Source organism: Phacochoerus africanus, chromosome 5 (assembly GCF_016906955.1).
Source record: "Phacochoerus africanus isolate WHEZ1 chromosome 5, ROS_Pafr_v1, whole genome shotgun sequence".
Lineage (NCBI taxonomy): Eukaryota > Metazoa > Chordata > Mammalia > Artiodactyla > Suidae > Phacochoerus > Phacochoerus africanus.
Window position 1 is genome coordinate 136,808,457 of NC_062548.1, and position 22,502 is coordinate 136,830,958.

The 22,502-nt window shown below is 58.4% G+C and overlaps 1 protein-coding gene across 6 annotated transcripts in view; it reads left to right on the top strand.

The window, feature by feature from the left end:
- Positions 1 to 22,502, top strand: part of MYT1L (myelin transcription factor 1 like) — a 140,013-nt gene that overhangs the window by 89,817 nt on the left and 27,694 nt on the right. For all 6 annotated transcript variants that reach the window (XM_047782721.1, XM_047782725.1, XM_047782722.1 and 3 more), the window contains exon 15: positions 19,088 to 19,150. In XM_047782721.1, the coding sequence (XP_047638677.1) occupies positions 19,088 to 19,150 (63 nt within the window). The remainder of the gene's footprint in view (positions 1 to 19,087; positions 19,151 to 22,502) is intronic.

The following is a 22,502-nucleotide window of genomic DNA, read 5'->3' on the forward strand; positions in this document are numbered from 1 at the left end:
GGACCCGCGGCCGCGCCCTCCATGCAGCCCCCTCGGTGTTCAGTGCCCTCGAGGGCGCGGGAAGGCAGCTTCTCAGCCCCCGATGCTGCTTCATTGATTCTCCTGCGGTCGGTGGCAAGGGTACCGTTACCCCCTCTCGTTCCGTTGCGATGACTCGTTCTGCAGGGACCGGGCACCCTGGCACGTGTGTGAGGGGGCCTCTGAGCTGGGGGGAGTGTGCACCTACCAAGACCAGGACATTTTTACGGGACTTTTTGGAAATAAAGCTGATAAGCTCAAAAAAATGAGAAAGTAGGGTAAGAAAATTTACGTGTGGCCTCACCTCTCTGATAAATGTTCTCCACCACTCACACCTGCTGGGCGCCTTGAAGCACCTTTCTGGCGTAGGTTACCCACTCTTGTTTTCATAGCTGCATAGTGTTCCCCGGGAGGGGGGCCGTTTCTCTATCTTCCCTCTCAACTTAGAACAGCAAACGCCCACAGGGCCCCAGCCCGGGAAGACCGGCAGCCCACGCGTGCACCGCCCGCCAGCCGACCACTCACGTGTGGGGGAGTCACAGACGGGGCCGTGCTGTGAGGTGACAGGGCTTACATACCTGTGGCTTTTACAGACCCGACAACTCGTATCCGAGCTTGAATAGGACAGCAGGCCGAGGCGGGTGTTGTCCCTGTGGTTTGCAGGTGAGCCCCCCTTCCTCTACACTGGCCCCCCCACCTGATCACCCACCAGGGCAATGGAAGGAGCACAACCCCCCCCCCCCCAACAGAGGCTTCCAGGGACACCAGGGGACCAGAGGTGGGGCAGCCGGGGAAGGTTCCAGAACGTGAGCCGGAACGCCAGAGGTCAGGCCTCGTCAGGGCTCTCAGGGCCCAGCGAGACTCCGAGTCCCACTCCCAGGGACAGCTTTCAGGATGGGGGAGGGCGGGAAGGCCGGGGGAGGGGCCTGGCGACCATCCAGGTTGGACGTGGTGGGACAGCGTGGGAGTGAGCAGCAGTCAGACCGGGGGTACTGTCAGCAGAGTATGGGGCCCCCAGGGAGGCCGCGAGGGGCGTGGGGGGGGGCTCGTGGGGCATTGCCCCACCTGAAGGTGCCCCCAGCAGCTGGCATCTGGGGAGGTGAGAATCGGGTCCCGGGAGCGGCGAGGAGGTCGGGGAGGTGGGGCCCAAGCACACAGCCGGCTGCCGAAGCTGCTCGACTAGACGGGAGTGAGACCACTCGGCCCTGGGTCCACCACAGGGCCCAGGATGGGGGGCCAGGGTGACCTGGTCCCTGCCTGGAAATGGAAATTTCTGCAGAAGCTCCGAGTCCTGGCACAGACTTTCCCTGCAGCGTCCAGCCGCCCCTCAAGCCGCAGGCCACTCTCACCCCTTTGGGACGGGACGGGCGGCAGCAAGGGGCCCCCACTTCCCGGCTGGCTGCAATCTCGGCGTGGGGCGTGGACAGAAGGACACTTCCGAATCGAAGTGGACATCTGAACCATGAGGACGGCATAGGCACTGGGGGTTAAAGTGATGGTGGTGTGCTGAGCTCCACGCGACAGGACCGCATCCAGGCGCCCCCTCCCCAGATGCGCCCTCCCTGCTGGGCTCCAGGGACAAGGCAGCCTGAGGCTGGGGCGACGCCCTGGGGTCAGAGAAAGGGAACGTGAGAGGTTCCTGGGAAGCTGGTTCCGCAGAGGCTGATGTCGCCCAGCGCTGCTCCCACTTGCCATGAGGCCCGCGACACCTGCATCTGTCTGCTGAGCCGACCGCCAGCCCCGCCTCGGGCAGGGGGGCCCGTGAGGCCGGATCTTCGTTCCTGGGAGAAGGGCCTGCGTTGCGCTGGAACACGGACCTGCGGGCTGTTTCGCCCGGAGGCTGAAGATGGCTGCGGAGACCCCGAGAGCATGTTCCCGAATTCTTCAAACGACTGCCCACAGCGTGGGGCTAGTTCATGGGCGAGAGCTTGGTGGCGCCCGCCCTGGCCCGGCCCTCTCGGCCTTTGGCAAAGCAGCCGCATTCACTTGTAATGACCTCCCTTGACCTTCTCTCGATCCAAATCCAGCCTGTCTCCAGGGGCCAACTAGGGGACCCCAAACCTGCTCTGAGCCCCACACCACGGCCCCCCGGCCTGGCCGCCTTCTGCAGCCGTCATGTTCCACCTACACAGTGGCTGCATGGTCACCTGCACCGGGCACAGAGCAGAGGCTCCTGAGGGTGGCACTCAGGGCCTCGGCGTCGCCCCCCCACACACACACACAGAGCTCTTGGCCCCAGCCTGGGACTCCAGCATTGAGAAAGGGAGTCGATGAGCGCATCAGAGTCAGGCCACTTGCGGGGCACAGCCTGGAAGGAACCTGCGGTTCTGGGAGGACTAGAGGGAGGCAGGGGCTTGGCAGGCAGCCCGGCCGGTGACCCCAGGCAGCCGAGGCTGCGACACCGTGCCCAGTCCTCCCTGGTGATGGGCACAGACAGGCCGCCGGGCCTGGGAGGGTTCGGAGAATTTGAGACGGTGCTTCTCCAGGTGGAAGGAGGCTGTGGCAGGTGGCGCGCTCTCTGCTGTCAGCTTCTGCGGGGACAGAGCCACGCGGAGCGGAGACATGGTGCGTGCGGTCTGGTCCTGCTGCCCAGCACGCGCCGCGCCTCTGGCACCAGGCCGGCGGGTTCTGAGTGAATAAGGCTGGAGACAGCATCACTGGCCGGGGTGGGGAGCTGGGCCCGAAGCCTGGCTGACGCCAGCTGTGCCCGAGCCTGAGACCGACCGACACCCAGCATCCTTGCGGCGAGTGCGGCCAGGGTCCACAGGGCTTGGAGACCGAGCACCATCACGGAGGGGTGGGAGGAGGCAGGTCTGTCCCCCCAACGCCGGCCACCTGGTCTGCACGGAGGAGGGACTGCAGTCCCTTGCGTCCAAGCACTGTGGGAGGAAGAGCTGGCGCTTCCATCTATACCCCCGCTTAAAGCGCCGCGCACAGGGAATGAGCTCCACCCGCGGGACCGCCTCGCAGGGGGGCCCCCACTCCCCGTCCCCACACACGGCTTCCCTCGGGCGGCCTTCTCCTCCGTGCCCCCCGCCCCCCGCAGCCGCTGTTTATTACACTGGAGATGTTCGCCCATCGCACACACCCGGGTTTTCCGTTAGGATGTTTTCAGGCCCAATAGCTGATCCGTCGCCTTGGCCCGCGTTTCTGACCCCCCAGGAGAATCCAGGGCGCTGTCCGGTCCGTTTGATGGTTTCAGTTACACAGGTGGTGTTTTCAGCTTGGCCTCACCGCGCGGCTCGGGCTCTCCCGGCCCCACTGGGCGTGGGCTCCGGCGAGGCTGCCTGCAAGGGGCCTGGTTCTCACGTGGGCTCCGGCGAGGCCGCCTGCGAGGGGCGCTGGACCCATCCTGAGCGAGTTTAACTGAGCCTTGAGTCGCTTTGTGGATCCCGGCTCAAGCCCGCCTGCGTCAGAAGGCGCCCAGGTGACCGCGTGTGCCCCGCCCGTACCCCGGGCTCTGCCGTCTCTCGAGGCCTTTCTGCTTCTCTCCGCCTTCGTGTCGCGACAAGGTTTCTCGCCCCTGAGAACGCCTGTCTGGGGCGCTCGCTTCCCCAGGGGTTCTCCGGTGCAGCTGGACTTTAGGTTCCGGAGAAACAATTGAGAAGTTTGTTGATTGCCTTGTTGCCAGTGTTTGAGGTCTGTGTCGTGGTTACTTCCGTCAGAAATCCTTTAACAATCGCACCGGGATATTTCAGTTGCCTTAGTGAAGAGCCTCTAGAGACCTGGAGGCACTGAAACACCTCTGGGTGTTCCGACGCGTGACCTAAGAACGACCGTAAGTGTGAGGAGGTGGCCCCTCCTGGCCTCTGGGTGGTGGCGTCGCGGGGGAGTGCCGAGAGCCCCTCTTCCGGGAGCCGGGGGCAGGGCAGAGCGCGGCAGCTGGGCCCCCACGTGGCCCGCACCTCTGGGTGGCCTTCAGAAGGCGCGTGGCCCCTCCTGTGTCCTCCGATGGTCCCCTTGCGAGGATCAGCTGGGCCCACGCCTGCCAAGCGCTCAGAAAAGCGCCCGCTCCCAGGCCCCGGGGGGTGAGAGTTTGTTCCGGAGGGACTGAGGCCTGAGACGAGGCAGAGCACCCGCCACAGCCGCCCCCGTGGGGCTTGCGCCGATGTCAGGCCGGCTGGACTGGGGGGGCCGGGGCGGCTGGGGGAAGGCAAAGCTAGTCACCCCCTACAGCTGACCCAATTCCAACAGCAAATGGACGGAACGAAACTTCTGCTGTTGGAAACGCCAACAACCAAGATCAAAATATTTCAAAGATAAAAGGTTTCCATTTTCCTAACACGTCTTTCGCTCGCTCTTGTCTAATATGGTATTATTTTAAAATGCTCATATCAGACTTGCAAATCAGCTTGAAAATCATCAAATAAAACTGTCCATCAGCCCATCAAACTCGCATCAGATCCAGCCCCCACTTTCCAATTTCACTCTCTTCTCCCCCCATTCTGAATTCTAAAACACTTGCCCAACTGGCATATTTTGATCGTCTTTTTCTCTGTCACTTTTCAACCTACCTTGAATTCTTGCTTCAGTTCCCTTGCCTTTTTTGGATGACATGTGTTTTAAGATGAGAACATGATAGACATCGAGGCATCTTGATTCCCCGGGCGTTGCGGCTCTGAGAGGGGGCTCCTGAGAAGCCGTCTCTCTTTGCCCTTGCACCGGTCCAAGCCGGAGCAGAGCCCGGCGTCCTAGGCGGCCTGTGTCACTGCCGGTCACACCTCGACTTTCCTAGGCACTTGCTCGCTCCACCTGCAGGAGGCTGTCCCAACCTCAGTCACGTGTCAGGGCCGTGCCATAGCGTGTCTGCAAACACGTCTCACCCCAAACCCAGGGGGATTCTTTCTGAGCTCATGTCTCAGGCGTGACCTTCACGCCAGCTTCAGGGAGCCTGTGATCGCGGCTTCCCAGTGTCCGAAATGGTGATCTCGGCTGAAGTCTAGATTCTCTTTCACTCCATGGCCCTTCTCTTCTCTCAAACGCTCTGCTGCGGTTTCATCCACACGACCCCGGCCCTCTTACCTCTGCAGTCACTGCCTCAGACCCTGAGACGCTGCAGGCAGACGAGGCGGCGCGGCTGGGCCGGGTCGGGGTCGAGGGCACAGGACCTGGGGGCGCAGGAGTCAGTGCCATCCTTTTACTCTGTAACTGCGTGGTCTTGACGAGCCAATTAAACTCCCGGAATGCAGTTTTCTTACCCAGAAAAAGTGGGATCACGACTTCCCCAGGGCTCGAATGGGGTCCCCAGAGTCATGGGTCTGGTGCCGGGGTGAGGCTGGTGGGGGCTGAGCTCGGCAGACGGGTGGGCGAGACCCTCCTTCTGCAGGACGGGGACCTGGGGGCAGGGCCGAGGACTGCCCTGACTTGGCAGTCAGCATCGGCTCGCGGCAGCCTGGCCGGTGTCCCTCCCAGCAGCTCCCGGCAGACACTACTCTGGGCACGTGGCGGTTTCCAAGAGGCTTTAAAGGGTCGGCCTTGGATTGGAGGGCGTCGCCTAGAACAGAGGAGGCTTCCGTTTAGACTCTGTGTCACGTGGTGTTCAGTTCACCAAATTAATGACTTTGGGAAGCCTGGGAACGGACACCAGGAACCAAGAAGGGCCGTGCTGTCCCACCTGACACTCGGCAGGTCCCCGCCTGTTGTCTCCCCAGCATTCTCCTGGCCTTTGCTGGTCCTTCGGTGCAGACTCGGCGATGCGGCCAGAAGCCTGGACGTGCCCCCGGCCCCACAGACAGCCAGAGCAGGGGGCAGGGTGACTGAGCCACCATCTGAACCCAGTCGGTGGGCTTGGGGACTGGGCCCTGCACACCAGAAACTGTTCCAATTCTGTGCGGGTCTCAAGATGCATATCATGCCTCAGCAGGAGTTTCAAAGCCGCGCTTCAGCAGACAGGGCTTCAGCGCGGTGTCCCACAGCCGGGGAAGACAGTGTGACAGCATTTCTGATGTGCGGTGGCCGCTGATAAAGTGCAGAAGCGAAACAGCAGCGTCACATAAAGCGCCCCTGGCGATGTCACCAGAGCAGGATGCCTAGGTTGACGGTGGGCTGACCGGAGGCAGGGCCGGTAGCTGGTCCAGAGAAGGCTGCCTTCGCCTCCCTCCACAACCTGGGCTTGTCTGGTCCAAAGGCAGCTAAAGAGACGCAGCGTTCGGAGGCAAAGGTGGGGGCGCTTCTGCCCAGGGGACCTCCCTGGCCCCATCCCCCACCCCACGCAGAGCAGCCAGGGGAGGGGTCGGCCTGGGGTGGGGCCCTGAGGTGGCTCCTCTCTGGGACCTTCAGGAGCCAGAGCCACCAGGACCTCTCCGTGGTCCTGGACAAACAGAGGGAAGCAGGGGTGACAGCAGCCAGAAAAAGACGCCCCCCCATCCCGGCGGCAAGCCACTAGAAGGGGTGACAGCGTGAGGACTTCCTGGCATCCACAGTGCCCTGCCAGCAAGGCATCCAGGCGTCTCTGCACCGGGGAATAACCTCAGTGAACAACCTCGCGGGGAAATTCTTATCACTGTGACTCCGGACTCCCGGAGCCGAGAGGCGTTGACATGGTGCAGGTGCAGGGACTCGGCCTCTGTGCTTCTCTCCTCACTGGAAGCAGGGCGGCAAGGGTGCACCCACCCCTCAAACGGCCTCTTTGACCAGCAGAGGATGGAGTTCGTGTATTTTTCATGTCCTTACATTTCCACACCTTCTTAGGTCGACAGCTCTTCCCAGATGTAAGGAGCGAGAGTCGCTGTAGATAATGAGGCAAACGCGGCTCCAGGTGCAGGAAAATCACACTCAGCCGAGTTTGATTGGGGGGGGCTTTGTTTGACCCCCAATCTTTTTGTCTGTAGACGTGGGGAGGTGACAACCACAGCGCTGGTCTGGGGAAAGTTAAGGGGAGCAGGGACAGGTCAGGGCCGGGGGATGCCAGGGATGCCATGTGCCCTCACATCCCCAGAGCAGAAGGCGTTCCCCACCCCTGAGCCGCCACCTCCTCTCTGAGCCCGTGGATGTGTTGCACACACACGTGCACACCTGCCCCAGCGTGGAGAGCACGTGTGTACACACCTGCTGCTGGGAGGGTGCTGTCCCTCCCCTCAGCTGCAGCTGCTCCCCACCCTGTTCTCAGGATGACGTGGCAGGGGTCCCACACCGGGCCTCACAGGGGTCATGCTGTCCTCCGTGCACGGAGGGCAAGGACAGCGGCAGCTCAAGATGCTGACCTCCATCTTGGGACACAGAAGTGCACCTGGGCTTTGAATTTCTGGGACCCAGACTCTCCGGTGGCCCCGGGGATTTTGGCTACAGGACCTCCAAGCTCTGAGCCTTGGCTCCTAAGGCTGTGAAGGCCAGTGTGCGTGTCCCGGCGGGTCCCAGCTCTGGCTGTGCACTGCCGCCGTCTGCGGGACAGGCTGGCTTATCCGAGCCCTGCCTCCCCGGGGGCCCTGCCCTCCCTGGCAGCGGGGCAGCTCCTACTCGGCCCCTGCTGCTCCAAACCAGGCCTCCCAGATCCTCTGGCATTGCACAACCAGCGGCACCCTGGGTACGACTGCTGGGAGGGAGGAGGTTGCCATAGCAACCCACTGCCTCCGCCCTGTGGTCCCGCCCAGTGTCCGGCCACCCTCAGGGCTGTGGAGGGAAGCGGCCAGAGTGTCCTCCCTGCCCACGTGACCCCCCAAAGCCTTCCTCCCCCTCAGGGACACTGGCCCTGCCTTCAGAGCCGAAGATGGCCCCCCCACACCTTCCCCCCAACTGCTGGTGAAACAGGAAAATTCAAAATAACCACACTCCTCCTGACCGCTACGTGCTGCCCGTGAAAAAGGTTTTCTTCTTTCTCTTTTCCCTTCCTTCCTTGCTCCAGAAAAATTACTCCTAGGCTTCCTTTGTAGCTTACACAACAAAGATCATTTTTAAATGTGATTCATTTCCTATGAAACACATTTTCGGTGCTAGGCAAGTGACGTTTCCATCAAAATACACTGCGGAGCAGCCACATTTTAAAACAGTTTTCTTAAAAATCAGACCGAAGTTGCTTTCTATTCAATAGAGACGCTGTTGACACGGAGTTTCTCCACAATCAGCAGACTGATGACGAGGTTGCCTTGGGACAGCTTTCGGCACACGCGCTCATGGACAGAAGCGCAGGCAGGGACAGTGTGTCCACGGTGCCCTGGGGGACAGGTCTGCTCATTTCCCTGATGAGCGCACCTGCCTCCCTGCCCAGCTCTGCCACCTGAGGCCAGCTCCCAGGACGGCGGGAGCCACCCAGTCCCTCTGAGTGGGATGCTTGTCCCCGCGAGACCCGACGGGTCCGAACCAGGGGTGGGGAAGGTGCTCAGAGGGCCAGGTGCTGGATCCTGGTCAGAGCCCCTGCCCCAGGGGCGCTCGCAACCGCCGACCCAGTCAGTGCCACAGCCTCGCTGGTCAGCAAGCTGACACCTGCCCAGAAAGTGTCCTCAGCCCACTTTCCATGAAGTAGCTGGAGGGGCAGGGCCAGCAGCCCAGGAACCAAGGACAGGGGAGGCAGCCCACCAGCTCTGGCCTGAGAGAGCAGCACCTAACGGAGGACCACCCGCCTCTGCAATGCACCGAGCAGCCCCAGCCACCGAGCCGGCCACACCAGCTCCAGCACCGGGTTTGCTAACCAGAAAACTGACACGCACCAACTGCTCCGCGAACGCGCGGTGGAGGTCCAGCGGAGAGAGACCACGTGCCTGCTCCGTCTGGGCCCTGTGCCTCCCTGCCAGCCCTGAGATCAGTGGGACACAGGAACACAGGGACAGCGCTCAGGCAGAGGAGAGGCCAGGTCTCCAGCCGGAGCTCCAGCACCCGGGAACCAGGGCGGCTGGCATGTTCCAAGGAGAAGCAGGACCTCGGGGCACGTGCTGGGGAGCAGAGGTGCCCGTGGGAGAGGCCGTGGCTCAAGGAATTGGAGTCGTGTGCCCGGCCCCGGGGCCAGCGCCCGAGGAGGGCTTGGGGAGGGGTGCCCACAATGTCCAGCCACCCAGAGAAGGGGGGCCTGCTGGCAACCCCTGCAGAGGCACCTGGTTCCCCGAGGGCTGGACATGGCCACGGGCGAGACCCGGGACCTCAGGCCTGGAGGCCTTTGGGGGGACGTCTGCCCACCGCATGGCACCCGCGTTCCCTGTGATCACCCCGGGGCTCAGGGCTCCCAGGTTCTCCTCTGTCGGCGGTCTCATGGGAAAACTCTTCCGGAAGGTTCCACGCCAGAGATCCATCCTCCTCTCAAAGCTTTGCCAGGACTGTTTCCTCGCACCTTCTCTAGTTAAATGCTGCCCTTGTACCCAAGTGACCTGGCCCGAGTCCCTGCGCCCTTGTTACCCTTGGGCACCTGAGGACCCTGCTCTGGCCCCCAGGAGGAGACCAGACCCGGGCCTGGGGAGGGACGGGGCCTTGCACGGTCACCCCCAGCCCAGTCCCGCTGCCCAGCCCGCTGCCCAGCTGCTCCTGGCTTGGCTTTGCTCGGTGTCTCTCTTCCTTCACTCTGTCTGCTTCTCCCCACGTGGCCTCGCGCTCCTCCGGGGGAGCCCCTGCTCCTCTGGCGTGGACTCTGCTCGTGGGAAGCCAGGCCACTGTGCTCCTACCGCCCAGAGAACATCCCAGGCTCCCAGAGGGCCCGGGGCGGGCAGGCCCCCAGCGCGGGACTCAGGCGCTGTGCGGCCATCACTGGGGGCCTGGTCTCAGGTGTCGGGGAGTCACGGGCCGAGCCCACGCGCTGTGGCTTCACCACCTCACCCCTGCTCGCCTCTTCCTCTGTCCACGGCCCTGCCGTGCTCAGCCAGCTCCTTCCTGGCTTTCCCTGGCGCGTTCCGGCTGCTCCTGGGCTTTTCCTCCATGGAAGGAACCTGAGCACATCCGGACCACAGGGCCGCAGGTGTCCTGAGGCCCCCTCGGCCCTCTTGTCCCCTCCTCCTAGTGCAGAGAAGTCAGGATGACAGGGAGCTTTAGCCATGCTCGCGGGGAGCTCCCTGCTGTCTAGTGGGTAGGACTCGGCGCTTTCACCACAGGGGCCTGGGCTTGATCCCTGGTCTGGGAACTGAGATCCCACATCAAGCCACTGCACGCTGTGGCCAAAGAAAGAAAGAAACGCTTGTGTCTGTGCCTTTGACACAGAAATCACAGACCTTGGCTTCCACTCTGCCTCCTCCAAGACGCCGAGAGCCCCACACGGTCCGTGAATAAAACCTGCACAGAGAAACTCTCGGGTCTTTAAAATCAAATGAGCTTCCCCCCAAAGTGCAGGTAAGACCGTATGATAGAGTCATAGGCTAGGAATTATTGATTAAAAGAGGCCATTTCAAAAGAATCTGCTTGAGTGAAAAAGCACCAGCAAAGGAGAGGTTTCTGCTATAAGCTGGGCTGTGTTCCCCACTGCGTGACCTTAAGCACGCAGCTCACCTGTTGGGTTCATCTCCTTGCCTTTAAAGGAAGGATATTTGATGAATCTATTTCTAAAAACTTGCAAAACTAGGCATCTGTGAAATCATATAAATTTGACCAAAAGATAAGATGCGAGATGGGAGGAAGGGCAGATTCCAGAGAGGGAAGAAAGACGTGCCAGAGAGGCCAAAAGAGGAGGAAACAAACTGAAAGCTATTTGAAAACCAGAGAGCTGTAAACAAGGGGAGCAGGCAGGAGGCAAGACCGGGGGCAGGAGAGAGGAGCGAACACGAGAGACATGGCCGAGGACCCCAGGGCTGCTCAGGGAGCTCGGAATCTTTCATAATTCTCCTACTTGAAATAAAAACACTTTCTCTGAGAGGAGCTAGAGCCTTAAAACAAAAGATCCACAAACATGACACGCATTTTTAAAACCTAGGAGAAACAGTCGTGAAAGCATTAAAAGCAGGCACAAGACTTCAGCTCGAAGGGACAAGTGGCCAGTCCCCTCCCCCGCCCCCGCCCCTGGGTCCTGCAGAAGCTCTTCTTTCTTCCGCCCTAGGACCGGACTCCCGGCTGCCCAGTGTGGTCACGGCTTAGGAAACGGAACTGCTTTCAGATTAGATAACCCCCTCTCTTTACCCTGAGAGTACTTCTAACCCACCCAGGGACAGAGAGGTGGAACCAGGTGACACCGCGGGGTCACTGCGGCTTGTACCGTCCTGAGATCCCAGCCGTGTGACCCCGTGGCTTGCGGACACCAAAGTCCGTGGGGACCCCACGGTGATGCTGACCCTCAGCCTCAGCCGGGTCTCCAGAGCCCCAGAAGCCACGTGGGTGGAGCTGGTTGAAGGCCCCGCCCATGCCACGTGCCCCGCAGCCGCGGGGGCGTGGCCTGAGCGCACTGCCCGCAGCCCCCCCCGCGCCGCAGCCTCCCGCTTCTGCTGGAGCCCGATCCGCTTGGTCTGTGGTGTTCAGCAGGTCAGCCTGGCGCAGCCCCCTGCCTCTCCTGGTCGTGAACTTCACCCACGGTCCTTCACCAGCCCCTGGTCGACCCGTCACCATTGAAGACCACGGACACAAATGCCTTCTCACCCCGCGGGGTGTTGGGGGAGTTTGGGGGGCATGGGGGGCACCACACCCCCAGTCCTGCCCCGAGGCCACACCAGCCTCCAGCCCCTCACTTTCCATTCGCGAAACCCGGTCCCTAGCGCTCAGGGTGCTCTGCAAGGTGAGTCCCCTCCCCACGCTCTCCCCTGGTCCCAGGTCCCTGCGTGCCCCTCGCGGCCACCCCAGGACGTGCGGACGCGGAGTCTCTGGGCGAGTTCTCCAACAGTCACCTGCGTATGTTCTCTTTTGCGTGGGGCCTCCGCGACCAATTCTAGTTGTGCCCGCGGCGGCCGCAGCTCTGGTCTAGCCGCCCCCCTGCTGCTGGGCCTGCATGCGCTCCCGCAGCAGTCCCCGTGGGCACACCCCGTTACTGAGAGGGACGGCAGGATGTGCTAGGTGCGCTAGCCGCCCTGGACAGCAGCCTGTCCCTGGATGTATCTGGGACACCGGGCAGCGGGCAGCGCTTCAGGGTGGCGCTGAGGGTCCGAGCTCATTGGCACCGCGCGGGGAGGCAGAGCCACACGGACACCCGGGAGTTGCATGGGAGAGCTCCCAGGTGCAGGGGCCTGAGCCGCAGAACTGCGCTCGCTTCCCCACCCTCCTGCTCCCACAGCAAAGGCCCTGGAAATGGAGCCGGAGAGGGCCAGTGCCCCGAGCCCTCACCGCCTGCGGTGCCAGCCAGGGCCCCCTCAGCGTCCACCCCCAAGGCGTCCCAGGGGCCTGAGCGGGGGAGGACAGAGGGGGCCACACGGTTGGCATTGGAGGTCCCCAGGCTCATGCAGGCAGGTGAGCCTCTGAGGCAAACTTTAACCCTGCTAAGCCAACACTGCTGCTCAGTGGGCGGGAGGGAGCCAGTCGCCCAAGTGGACTTTGCAAAGTGCAGCCCGCTCGGACAGCACAGTCACTGGGCCTCAGGGCTTGGGTGAAACTCCCGCTCCCAGCAAGCCGCCACCTGTGCCCACCTGCTGTCCGGTGACCACACAGCCCCCTCGGTGCCCTTCCAGCCCCAGATCCCCTCTAAGCACAACTTTGAGTTTTATCTGCAGGACGACTCTCCGCCCTCTTAGTGGCCTGAGGTCTGATCCATTCCACGTCGCAATCGTCGCAACGAAATGTTCTTTTACGTCATGTGAAGGGTGCTTTTATCCTTCCTTTTCATGTTTGTTTGTATCTGAGTCTAATTTTAAGAGAAAAGTGGTTCGACCAAAAGAAAAAGGTGGGTCTTTAAAAAGTCTCATCGAAGCAAAACTCTCACCCAAACGTAGTAACATCAAAGGTTCACCTTGTGATTTGAAGTGTGTGGGACCCGGGATCCTTCCGTGTCCTGAGCACCCGGCGGCGGGGGCGCAAAGGAGGGGGAACGGAGGTCAGGAGAAACTCTAGGACGCACCCTGGGGACAAAGGGGGAGGCCAGTCTGCCAGAGCCTCCCCCAGGCCTGCTTCCCTGGGGTTGCGGAGGGAGTGAGGGCCCCCAGCCCCTCTGTGGGCGTGCGGTGGCAGGGACCCCAGCCCTCGCCAAGGCCCACGGCACAAGGCCACAGTGTGGTCACGGGCTTTACTCCCATGGCCTCGGTGCGGTCTGCGCCTGAGGTCTGTGTTCCTGCTGTGGATGAAAGAGGGAGGAGGCCGAGCCCTGGGGTGGGGGGCTGGGGGTCCCGGAGAGCTGCCAGGAAAGGGCGCTGGGCAGGGGTCAGAGGGAAGCTCAGGGAGAGACTGCACACTCAACGCCATATTCCAAAAAGAGAGAAAATTATTGGACGTCTTACAAACTGAAAAAGCGACTCACAAGCTGTTGGCTTTACCCGACTTTCGGGTCACATATCTAAGAAATCAGGCAGAAGCGATATACATTTAAGTGACCTGGTTTAGTTGGGGAGAAAATTGCAGAGGTCTAGCCTAAGAATCAGCATTTATCAGTTTTCTATTTTAAAATACCTTTATTTTGCATTCCTCTGCATTTCTTTGTCGTTTCCCATACATATGACCCCAAAAAAATTCAAAATAAAGAAATACATTTTTAGGAGTTCCCGTCGTGGCGCAGTGGTTAACGAATCCGACTAGGAACCGTGAGGTTGCGGATTCGGTCCCTGCCCTTGCTCAGTGGGTTAACGATCCGGCCTTGCCGTGAGCTGTGGTGTAGGTTGCAGACGCAGCTCGGATCCTGAGTTGCTGTGGCTCCGGCGTAGGCCGGTGGCTACAGCTCCGATTCAACCCCTAGCCTGGGAACCTCCATATGCCGCGGGAGTGGTCCAAGAGATAGCAAAAAGACAAAAAAAAAAAAAGAAATGCATTTTTAGAACCACATCTTTTTAGGCAAAAAGAAGAAAAAGTTTGGAATTGAACTTTTTATATAAAGGGGACAATGTTTTACATGGTGGCCTAATCATTCCATCACAAATATATTTTGCTCTTATAGACAAGGCCTGCATTTACATTTTCTTGATTTTTTAAAAATGAGAGTCTTTAGGAGTTCCTGTTGTGGCTCAGAAGGAACAAGTCTCACTAGTATCCCTGAGGATGCAGGTTCGATCCCTGGCCTCACTCAGTGGGTTAAGGATCCGGTGTTGCCGTGAGCTGTGGTGTAGGTCGCAGAGGCGGCTCAGATCTGGAGTTACTGTTGCTGTGGTGTAGGCTGGCAGCTGTAGCTCCCATTTGACCCCTTGGGTGGGAACCTCCATGTGCCTTGGGGCCCCCCCCCCAAAAAAAAGCAAAAAAATTGAGAATATTTTTTGTTTTACTGAAGAAGTTCCTCTGATGGAATGGTCATGAGAGAAGGGCACAAGGAGGGCTGTTAATGGAGCATCGGTGAAATTCTTCAAAGAACCCCCAGAATCTCTGTCTGACATTTTATGTCATTAGCCCAGAGGACATCCCATGAGCATTTTCTGTGTTCCAGCTGCTGCACTCAAAGCACGGCCTATTTGCAAGGCACCCTTACCGGTGGGTTCACCTGGTGAGGTCGCGCCCAGAAGCAGCTCAAACGTGCTAGAAGTACTTTCAGCCTTTGTGTGTAAGACTTTTTCGTTTTTTAAAAGTGTGATTGAAGTATTGTTGATTGGCAATGTGGTGCTGGTTGCAGGTGCACAGCGGAGGGACAGTTGCGCACAGGCGCATCCGTCCTTTCTTAGCTCCTGTTCCCGTGCAGGTTGTCACAGAGTATTGGGTGGGTCCCAGTGCTGTCCGGCAGGTGCCCGCTGACCGTCCGTTCCCTACACCTCGGTGTGCACAGGCTCACCCCAAACCCTCCATCCACTGGCAGTCGGCTGGGTCAAGACTCAAAACATTTTCCCCGCCCCCTGGCTGTGGGGGCGGGGGGGTGGTGGCTGTGCTTGCCTCGTCCCGGGCCTGCCAGTGAGGTGGGCCCTGGGCAGACGGGGTTCCAAGCGGCCTTAGCAGCTCCCAGGCCCTGCTGCCCTTGGCACGGTTGCCTCTGGGCTGCAAGGAGAAACCTGCCCGGTTCTGGGTCCTCGCCCCCAGCACGCCCAGCAGCATGCCCTGACCCCAAGAGCAGGGCGTCTGGGTGGTGTCCTGGGCGGGCCTGGCTCAGCCCACCACGTGCTGTAGCGCAGGCTCTCCGGGGACACCCATTTAACAGGAGGGGAGGGCACTCCTCTCGCAAAGAAAATGCCATACTTCGGGTGACTTAAGACAACTTGAGCAAATCCTTGTCTATTTTCCAAAGAGGCAGGGGTGGTGGAACACGGAGGAAGCACCTTCAAGATGTCCTGATGGGCACTTGGTGACACAGCTTCGTGCCGTAGATTCCACCATCTCCGTCTCTCCTGCCCTGGGCCAGGGCTGTGGGCTCGTAAGTGGGAGAGGAATTCTGCTTTGCAGAAGGACGAAGCGGAGGCAAAGGCGAGGAGAGAGTTTGGACTGTGGCCGCGTTCTGTGGTGTGTCCTGTGCACCTCAAGGGTTTCAGCTGCACGGAGAGTGAGTGCTTGTTGGCTGATGCGTCTCAGGACCCCGTGCGGGTGTGAGCGCAGTGATTCCTTGAGTGTAGACGGTCAGGGGACAGCAGAGCACAAGGGCCTACTGGGAGGCTCAGGCTCAGACATCTCTCTGGTGCCCTAAGTCCACAAAAGCCACAGAACCCGGGTCTGTTCCTACTTGAGAAAGGCTCGTTCCAGGAAATCAGAAATCCAGAAGTTTGTGAGTGGTCCTGATTTTCTTTTTAAGATTTTTGCCTGGATTCTACAAAATGTAAACATGGACTAAAGCATTTTATTATGATTTTCCTGTCAATAATCTTAAATGACTATTCGAGACCAATTTTTCCAGCCAGATCATAGCATGTAGCACCCCAAACACGTTCTCTTGATATTGTTTAAATCCCAAGGCAAATGCAGGATTACAGACAAGGCAGGGGGTCGTGGATATTTTTGTCTGGAATATATCCGTGAGCTGTGGATGTAGATGCTGAGATTTCATCATTTCCTGTCTCAGAATGTGCTACCAGTTGTACCTTTGGAGAGAAGAAAGTGTCTGAAGCAAGTGTTTTATTTATCACAACTTCGCATCTCTAGCCAGAGGAACTTAAAATAGCCCTGGTGTGATTGTCGGTGACAACTGGCAGAAAGCAGGGAGGACGGAGCGCTGGGGCGGCCTCCCCTGAGCACCGAGCACAGAGCCTGCCTCCTGGGGGTTTCCATGGCAACGCATTCAATCTCTGCTGCCTTTTCTAAACCCAGGCTGTGCAGCACATGCTGCTGTCTGGTTTTATCCACGGGGATTCTGAGGGTCCCACGAGGGCTCCCTTCATGGAAGAGACGTGCTCTAGGTGGACAGATGCAAATTGGATTTCGTGCATCAGTTTTACACCGGCCTGTCATCACGGGTCCTGGAGTAGGCGCCATCTGAGAAGCAAAGGCCCTTTTTGTTAGATGAATAGTCCCTCCTTCGTTTACCGACTTCAGAAAATGTATTTTTGAATGTGGAGATTTATTACAGCGAGGAAATCTGTATGTAAATCTAAGAGATTTTAAAACCCTTAAAGCCTTGAACAGTAACATGGAAATGAGCGCATGGAGCTGGTAGAAGAAAGAGGGATTGAGGACCCATCCTGGGCCGCCCTGTGTGGTCCAGCAGCTCCACCTAAAGATGAAAGGCCAAATGACCGCCCTTGGGAAAACCACTACCGGCTGGTGCTGTGAGCGCAGGCGGGGCCTCCGCAGCCTCAGCAGGTGCAGGAGGGGGCAGAGCGAGCAGCCGGGACACACACAGAACCAGGCAGCCTCTCTCCTGCTCGTCCCCCGCCCGCCCCCTCCCCCCGTGATGGGTGTGATTTGGAGGGGTCTAATTGCACACACCACCAGCAAGAGGCGGGCCAGGGATTCGAGCCCACCTGCCTAACCTGAAACCCTGAAAATAAAAACAAACCTTTCAAGAAAGCCAGGCCACTTTCTGGCTTGTTTTCTGGGAATGTTTTTTCTTTCCTGACACAGTGAAAGCTCTGAAACTGAGCCAAAGCAGTATTTTCTTTGTTTTCATAGTGGTGAAGGACATTTGAAATGCCCCTTTTTTATCAGACGGTGCATTTGTAAACGCTTAAACACACAAGACTATTCCGAAAATCCTTCCTTCTTTTCTTTATCATGAGTAAAATCGAACTTTCATTTGCATTTTTTTTGGTTATGCTTCACTTTAAATTTGAGCGGAATGTGTCAGCCTCCTCCTGCTCCTGCTCAGAAAGAACACATACCATTTCTACTCATGTTTAAATGAATACATTTTAAATAAATTTGCCTTTGGCACTTCAATTAGCAAGAGTTAAGAGGGGTTTGTCTGAGCAAAAAGCAAGGCCAAGTGTATATTGTTGGCTGGTAGGAAACGTTGCTGTGTCTTGATACATTTTGATACATTTTCAAAACAGAAGCAAGCCTGGGGCTTAGCTTCTCTCCAAATGATTCTTATCGCCTTCAAGTGTTGCTCCCTCCAGGATTGGGGGTCCACCCAGGGAGGTGCCCTTTGGGAAACCGGTGCTTAAATTCAGCCGTTTACATGATTGACAGAATAGTTTTGTGATCAGAGTTAAGGGTTACCTCATGGCAGGTCAGCAATCTGCTGCCCGTGTTGTTTTTGACCTAGAGACACTTAAACTGGTTCTGCCTCAAACGCCTGTTTTTAAAACCCCAATTCCACTTGCACACACCGCCCATCTCTCTACCCCTTTTCCCTCAGCGCCTCTTTCATTTTCCCACAGCAGAGGCTGTAATTAAACCCTAACCCTCCCATGCTGGGCAAGTGTTGGTTCCAAATCTGAGATCTGAGATGATCCTTTGCTCGGGACTAACTGAGACTTAGGCAGGGTCTAAAGGCCAACGGTTGACGGCACATCTAAGTGTCAAAATGTGACCTTCCCCCCTTGGCCTCGACCCCCTTCCATGCACGCCCATCGTGCTGACACACCCGCGGATCTCGAGAAGGTCTGTCCACAAGCCGGGCATGTGCTGGCTTGCGCCCAACACCCATCATCCGTGTGGAAAGCAAAAGCTGGAATCTCGTAGCAGCATTTACAGTTGTTAACTATTTTACATGTGCGGTTTTGTCTTTGCCAGGAGTTCAGGGGCGGGGGAAGTGAGGATGGAGGCCGTGAGCTGAGGGGTCGCTGCCGGTTCTGGCGGCGTCGCTAGATCGTTTCATCCTGTCTCCTGACAGTTAAAACTTAATGAAAAGAAAACGTATTTCTTTCTTCACTTTGGCCCTTAATTCTCATGCCTGGTGGGTACAGGCGCAGCTGGCCCAGCTCAAAGTGAAACCGTCTCTCAGCACCGAGCTGCTGAGATGGCACCTGCTTGGCGGTTACGCGGAGGTCGGTGCTTATACAACGTGTGAAGACGTGTGTCGTCCCCCCCACACCCCCCTGCCGTTGGCGGTCATTAGGAGCCTGGTGGGGCTGCTGGGGACACTGAGGCTCAGGCTTTGGGGGCCCTGGGCTGATCTCAGCCTCCCAGCTGAGGTGGGGGGCTGCTTGACCCCATCTCTACTCAGGTCCTTCAAAGTAGCAAGGGATTGAAGGTAAATCAAACCCACTTGAGTGCCTGATGAGGGTCTGAAAGCCCCTCATATAACTCCCAGGGACCAGGCTGGTGGCTGCCCACACCAGACTGGGGGTCAGCCAGGAGCAGGGCCGGGGGGTCCGTGTGCTGGGCCCCCTCTCAGGCACTGAGTAGACCTTTTCACGCGCAAGTCCCCCATCGTAGGGACGGCCTGACTGCCCTGCTCTGTCCGGTCCCGCTGACCCCGGGGTCATGACAGGGGAGGGAACGTGGAGTGAGGGGCCACAGGGGGTGAGCGGCAGGCCTGAGGGTGCAGTTTACTGGAGGCGGTGGCCCCAAGATCCCTGGTCCCCCGCCACCATGCCCTGAGGCAAGCAGGCAGCCTACGCCTGATGTGGCAGTGGTGACTGCGGGCACACCTCATGCGCCAGGTTGGGGACCCTCCCGTTGGAACCCGCCACCCCCACCAAGAGAGGTCCGGCATTAAAGAGACTTTAAATCTGGATAAATAAGAAAGCTGCCTTTCAGGGGACTTTCTCTCTTCCAAGTAAATCGCCCAGTTTGCATTTTTTAATTGCAGGTGCCCCACCCCTGGCTGCGACGGCTCCGGGCACATCACCGGCAACTACGCTTCGCACCGGAGGTACGTGCTGCGCGCTCACTGACCCTCTGGGCCGCCCTCTGCACCCAGAGCCGCTGGCAGGCACCTGCTGGGCTGGGTCCGCGGGCAAAGGGCGGGTTTCGAGACCTGGGCCACAAAACTGCCCCACGGGGCCTTGCTCAGGACGCCAGGTCTCAGGACACCAGCTCCCAGGACCCCTCTGGTGTCCCTTACCTCCCCCCCCACCCCACCCGCCATGGCACCACCAGCTCCTCAGGCAAGAAACGGCTCTCAAGTCATCCAAGAGAAAGAGCAGGTGTGACATAAGATCCCAGGAGAGCCACCGAGAGGCCAGCAGGCTAAGCTGCAGCCAGCCGATCTCTTCAATACCGAGGTTTGTGTCAGGAGCAGGGCCAGCGGGCCGGGCACATGGAGATGCTCAGCTCCCGTCCAGGCCCGGCGGCCGCAGGGTGGGCGCGGCTCCAGCTCAGCCCAGGGGGCCCCAGGCCCTGGCCACCGAGGATCTCGTCTGTTTCATGCCAGGCCCACCTTCAAAGGGGATGGAAAGGGCCTTTGGGTCCAAGGTCCATGCAGAGGTGGGTCCCCTCCCATGGGCAGGAGCAGGGCTCCTTCCCCCAGCCCGTTGGGAATGGGGACCTTCTTGAGGTGACGTGTCCCACGAGGGAATCAGAGCTGCGTCTAAAAAATAAAGAAACCACCTTAGGAGAAAGCCGTCTGAAATCGGGGGTGTAAAGCGGGCAGTTGGAATGGGGCGAGGCCCTCGGCTTGAAGAGACCCCTCCAAAAAAAAAAAAAGAGAGAGAGAGAAAAGAGAAGGGAAAGAAAGAGGCGTCCCCAGAGTCAAGGAGGGTCTGCCCGGCCTCCGGCCACCGCCCTCCGGCCGAGGGGATCACGTGGGTCTGGGCTGGTCTGCACCATGTGGCCCAGGGGCCACCAGATCCCAGCGTGCAGAGCAAGGGACACCCCTGGCTGGCTGCTCGGCTCGGCTTAGGGACAGAGCTCGCACGGTGGGCTGTTTCCTCCGAGAAGCCTGCGGGAGCCACATGCTTCTGTGTCCACTTCCAGCCTTTCCGAACCACCGTCTGAACCGTGTAGCTCTGGCGGCAGTGCGAGGAAGCGCGAGCTGTGTGGTTCATGGGCAGACTCCTCTCTTGCGCCCGGCAGGCGCGCCACACTCTGCGGGCCAAGCTGTCTTTCTGGGCGCTGTGCACACACGGGGCCGGGGCGTCTTTGTTCTGGGGCCGCCCTGTGCCCTAGGGCGTGAGCGGCAGCCCTGGTACCAAGACGTCTCCACAGGCATCCGAGGTTGGAGACGGCGGGCACGGCCATCCAAGGGGTCTGGCCAGGCCGAGCTGCAGTCCCTGGCCGCCGCAGTGTGATGGAAGTGGAGCAGGGCGAATACCCCCGAAAAGGGGCCCAAGACCATGGCCGGTCTAGAGAAAATAAAAGAAAATAAAACTCTAGTTCAATCTCTAAGGCAAGCACATTCTGTGCTGCTTTTTATTTTAATTTACCTTGGAATTCGTTTCATCCCTCGCGTGGGCGGAACTCCGAGCCCTGAGCAACGTGTGCAAACTGAACGTGAGCGTTTATTGGTCATTTCAAGGCCAAACGTCTGTCTTTTTCTGATTTTTGTTTTGGTTTTGGTTTTGGTTTGGCATCATGTAAATTCAGTTATAATTTAGTTTAAACAATTGCATGTATTCTACTTATACCTCAGAATGATGAGTACGAGTGCAGCGTAGACGCATGGCTAAGACGTGATCTAGGCTGTGCTGTAATGCCTGGAGTAAATGACGCCAGGATTAGTCCATAGAGTCGCAAAGCAAATTCGACTGGGTTTTCAGCAAAGTCGAGTACTCCGTGAACGCATACAGGGCTTGGCGTAATACAGCCATGTCACATCTTGTTCATCCTGGAAATACCGGCCCGCGCGTGGCGGTCAGAGTGGGGCGGAGCCTGTCCTGTGCAGGAGGGGGGCCAGGGTTCCAGGTCCTGTCCCTTCAGGGAAGAATGGAATCCGCCACCCCCAGGCCTGATGACCCTTGAAGGGCGTATGTACCCCCAGAAACACGCCTTTCAGGGTTAATCTTATGTTGCCCACTTCCCAGGAACAGGAGGTGACATTACCCACATGCAACGCACAGGGAAAACGGGCAGCAGTCCCTCAGCTTCTCCTAAATTGTGCCACGATTGTCAGTCACCAGTGGACCTCAGATAGACTGCAGCTTCAGGTCCAGACCCACAATACGAGAGAGACCGCAGTAAAGTGGGTTTAATTTCCTAGCACATGCAAAAGGCGTGTTTACCCTATACTGTAGTCTATAGGGTGTGTAACAGCACCATGTCTAAAAACAACGTACTTCGCTGAAAATGCCGTAATGCTAAAAAATGTTAACTCTCATCTGAGCCTTCAGCACGTTGTCATCTTTTTGCAATAGTTGTATCAAAGATCAGTGACCACAGAAGGGAAAAAAAAAAGGAGTTCCCAATGTGGCTTGGCGGGTTAAGAACCCAAATAGTTTCCAGGAGGATGAGGGTTTGATCCCTGGCCTCACTCAGTGGGTTAAGGATTTGATGTTGCCGCAGGCTGCAGCACAGGTCTCAGACTCGACTCGGATCCAGCATTGCCATGACTGTGGTGCAGGCCGGCAGCTGCAGCTCTGATTTGACCCCTTGCCTGGGAACCTCCATATCTTGCAGGTGCAGCTCTGAAAAGACAAAAAAAAAACACACACACACACATACAGATCACAGGACACCATAATAAATATAACGGTATGAAAATACTTGAAATGTTTCGAGAGTATTAAAATGTGACACAGAGTTGTTCCCACTGTGGTGCGGTGGATTAAGTGTCGGACTGCAGGGGCTCTGGTCACTTCTGAGGCGAGGAGTCTATCCTTGGCTCCAGAACTTCCATAGGCTGAGGGTTCAGCCACACACACTCACAAAATTAAAATTAAAAAAAAATGTTTTTAGATGTGACCCAGAAACGTGAAGTGAGCAGATGCTGTTGGAAAAATGGCGCTGATGGACGTGGGTGACGCAGGGTGGCCTCAAGCTACAAAGGTGAACAATGCGATTATCTGCAAAGTGAAACGAAGCGTGGCGGAAGACCCTCGGGCCCTGGTCAGGCTCCGGTGAGGAGGGGTCACAGCCTGAGTGGCTGAGGCCATGAGCACCCCCACCACCGACAGGCCGAGGGACACATTCAAAGCCCACCTCCTCCCAGGAGCTGCCCCTCAGCCGGGAGGGTGTCCTGGGCCCCGCCCTGGGCACCGAGGAAAGCCTGTTTCCCAGGCAGAGGGGGACTTCCCGTCTCTGCAGAGAAACAGGCCAGTGGCCATGTGTCAGAGATGGACCTCGGCCCG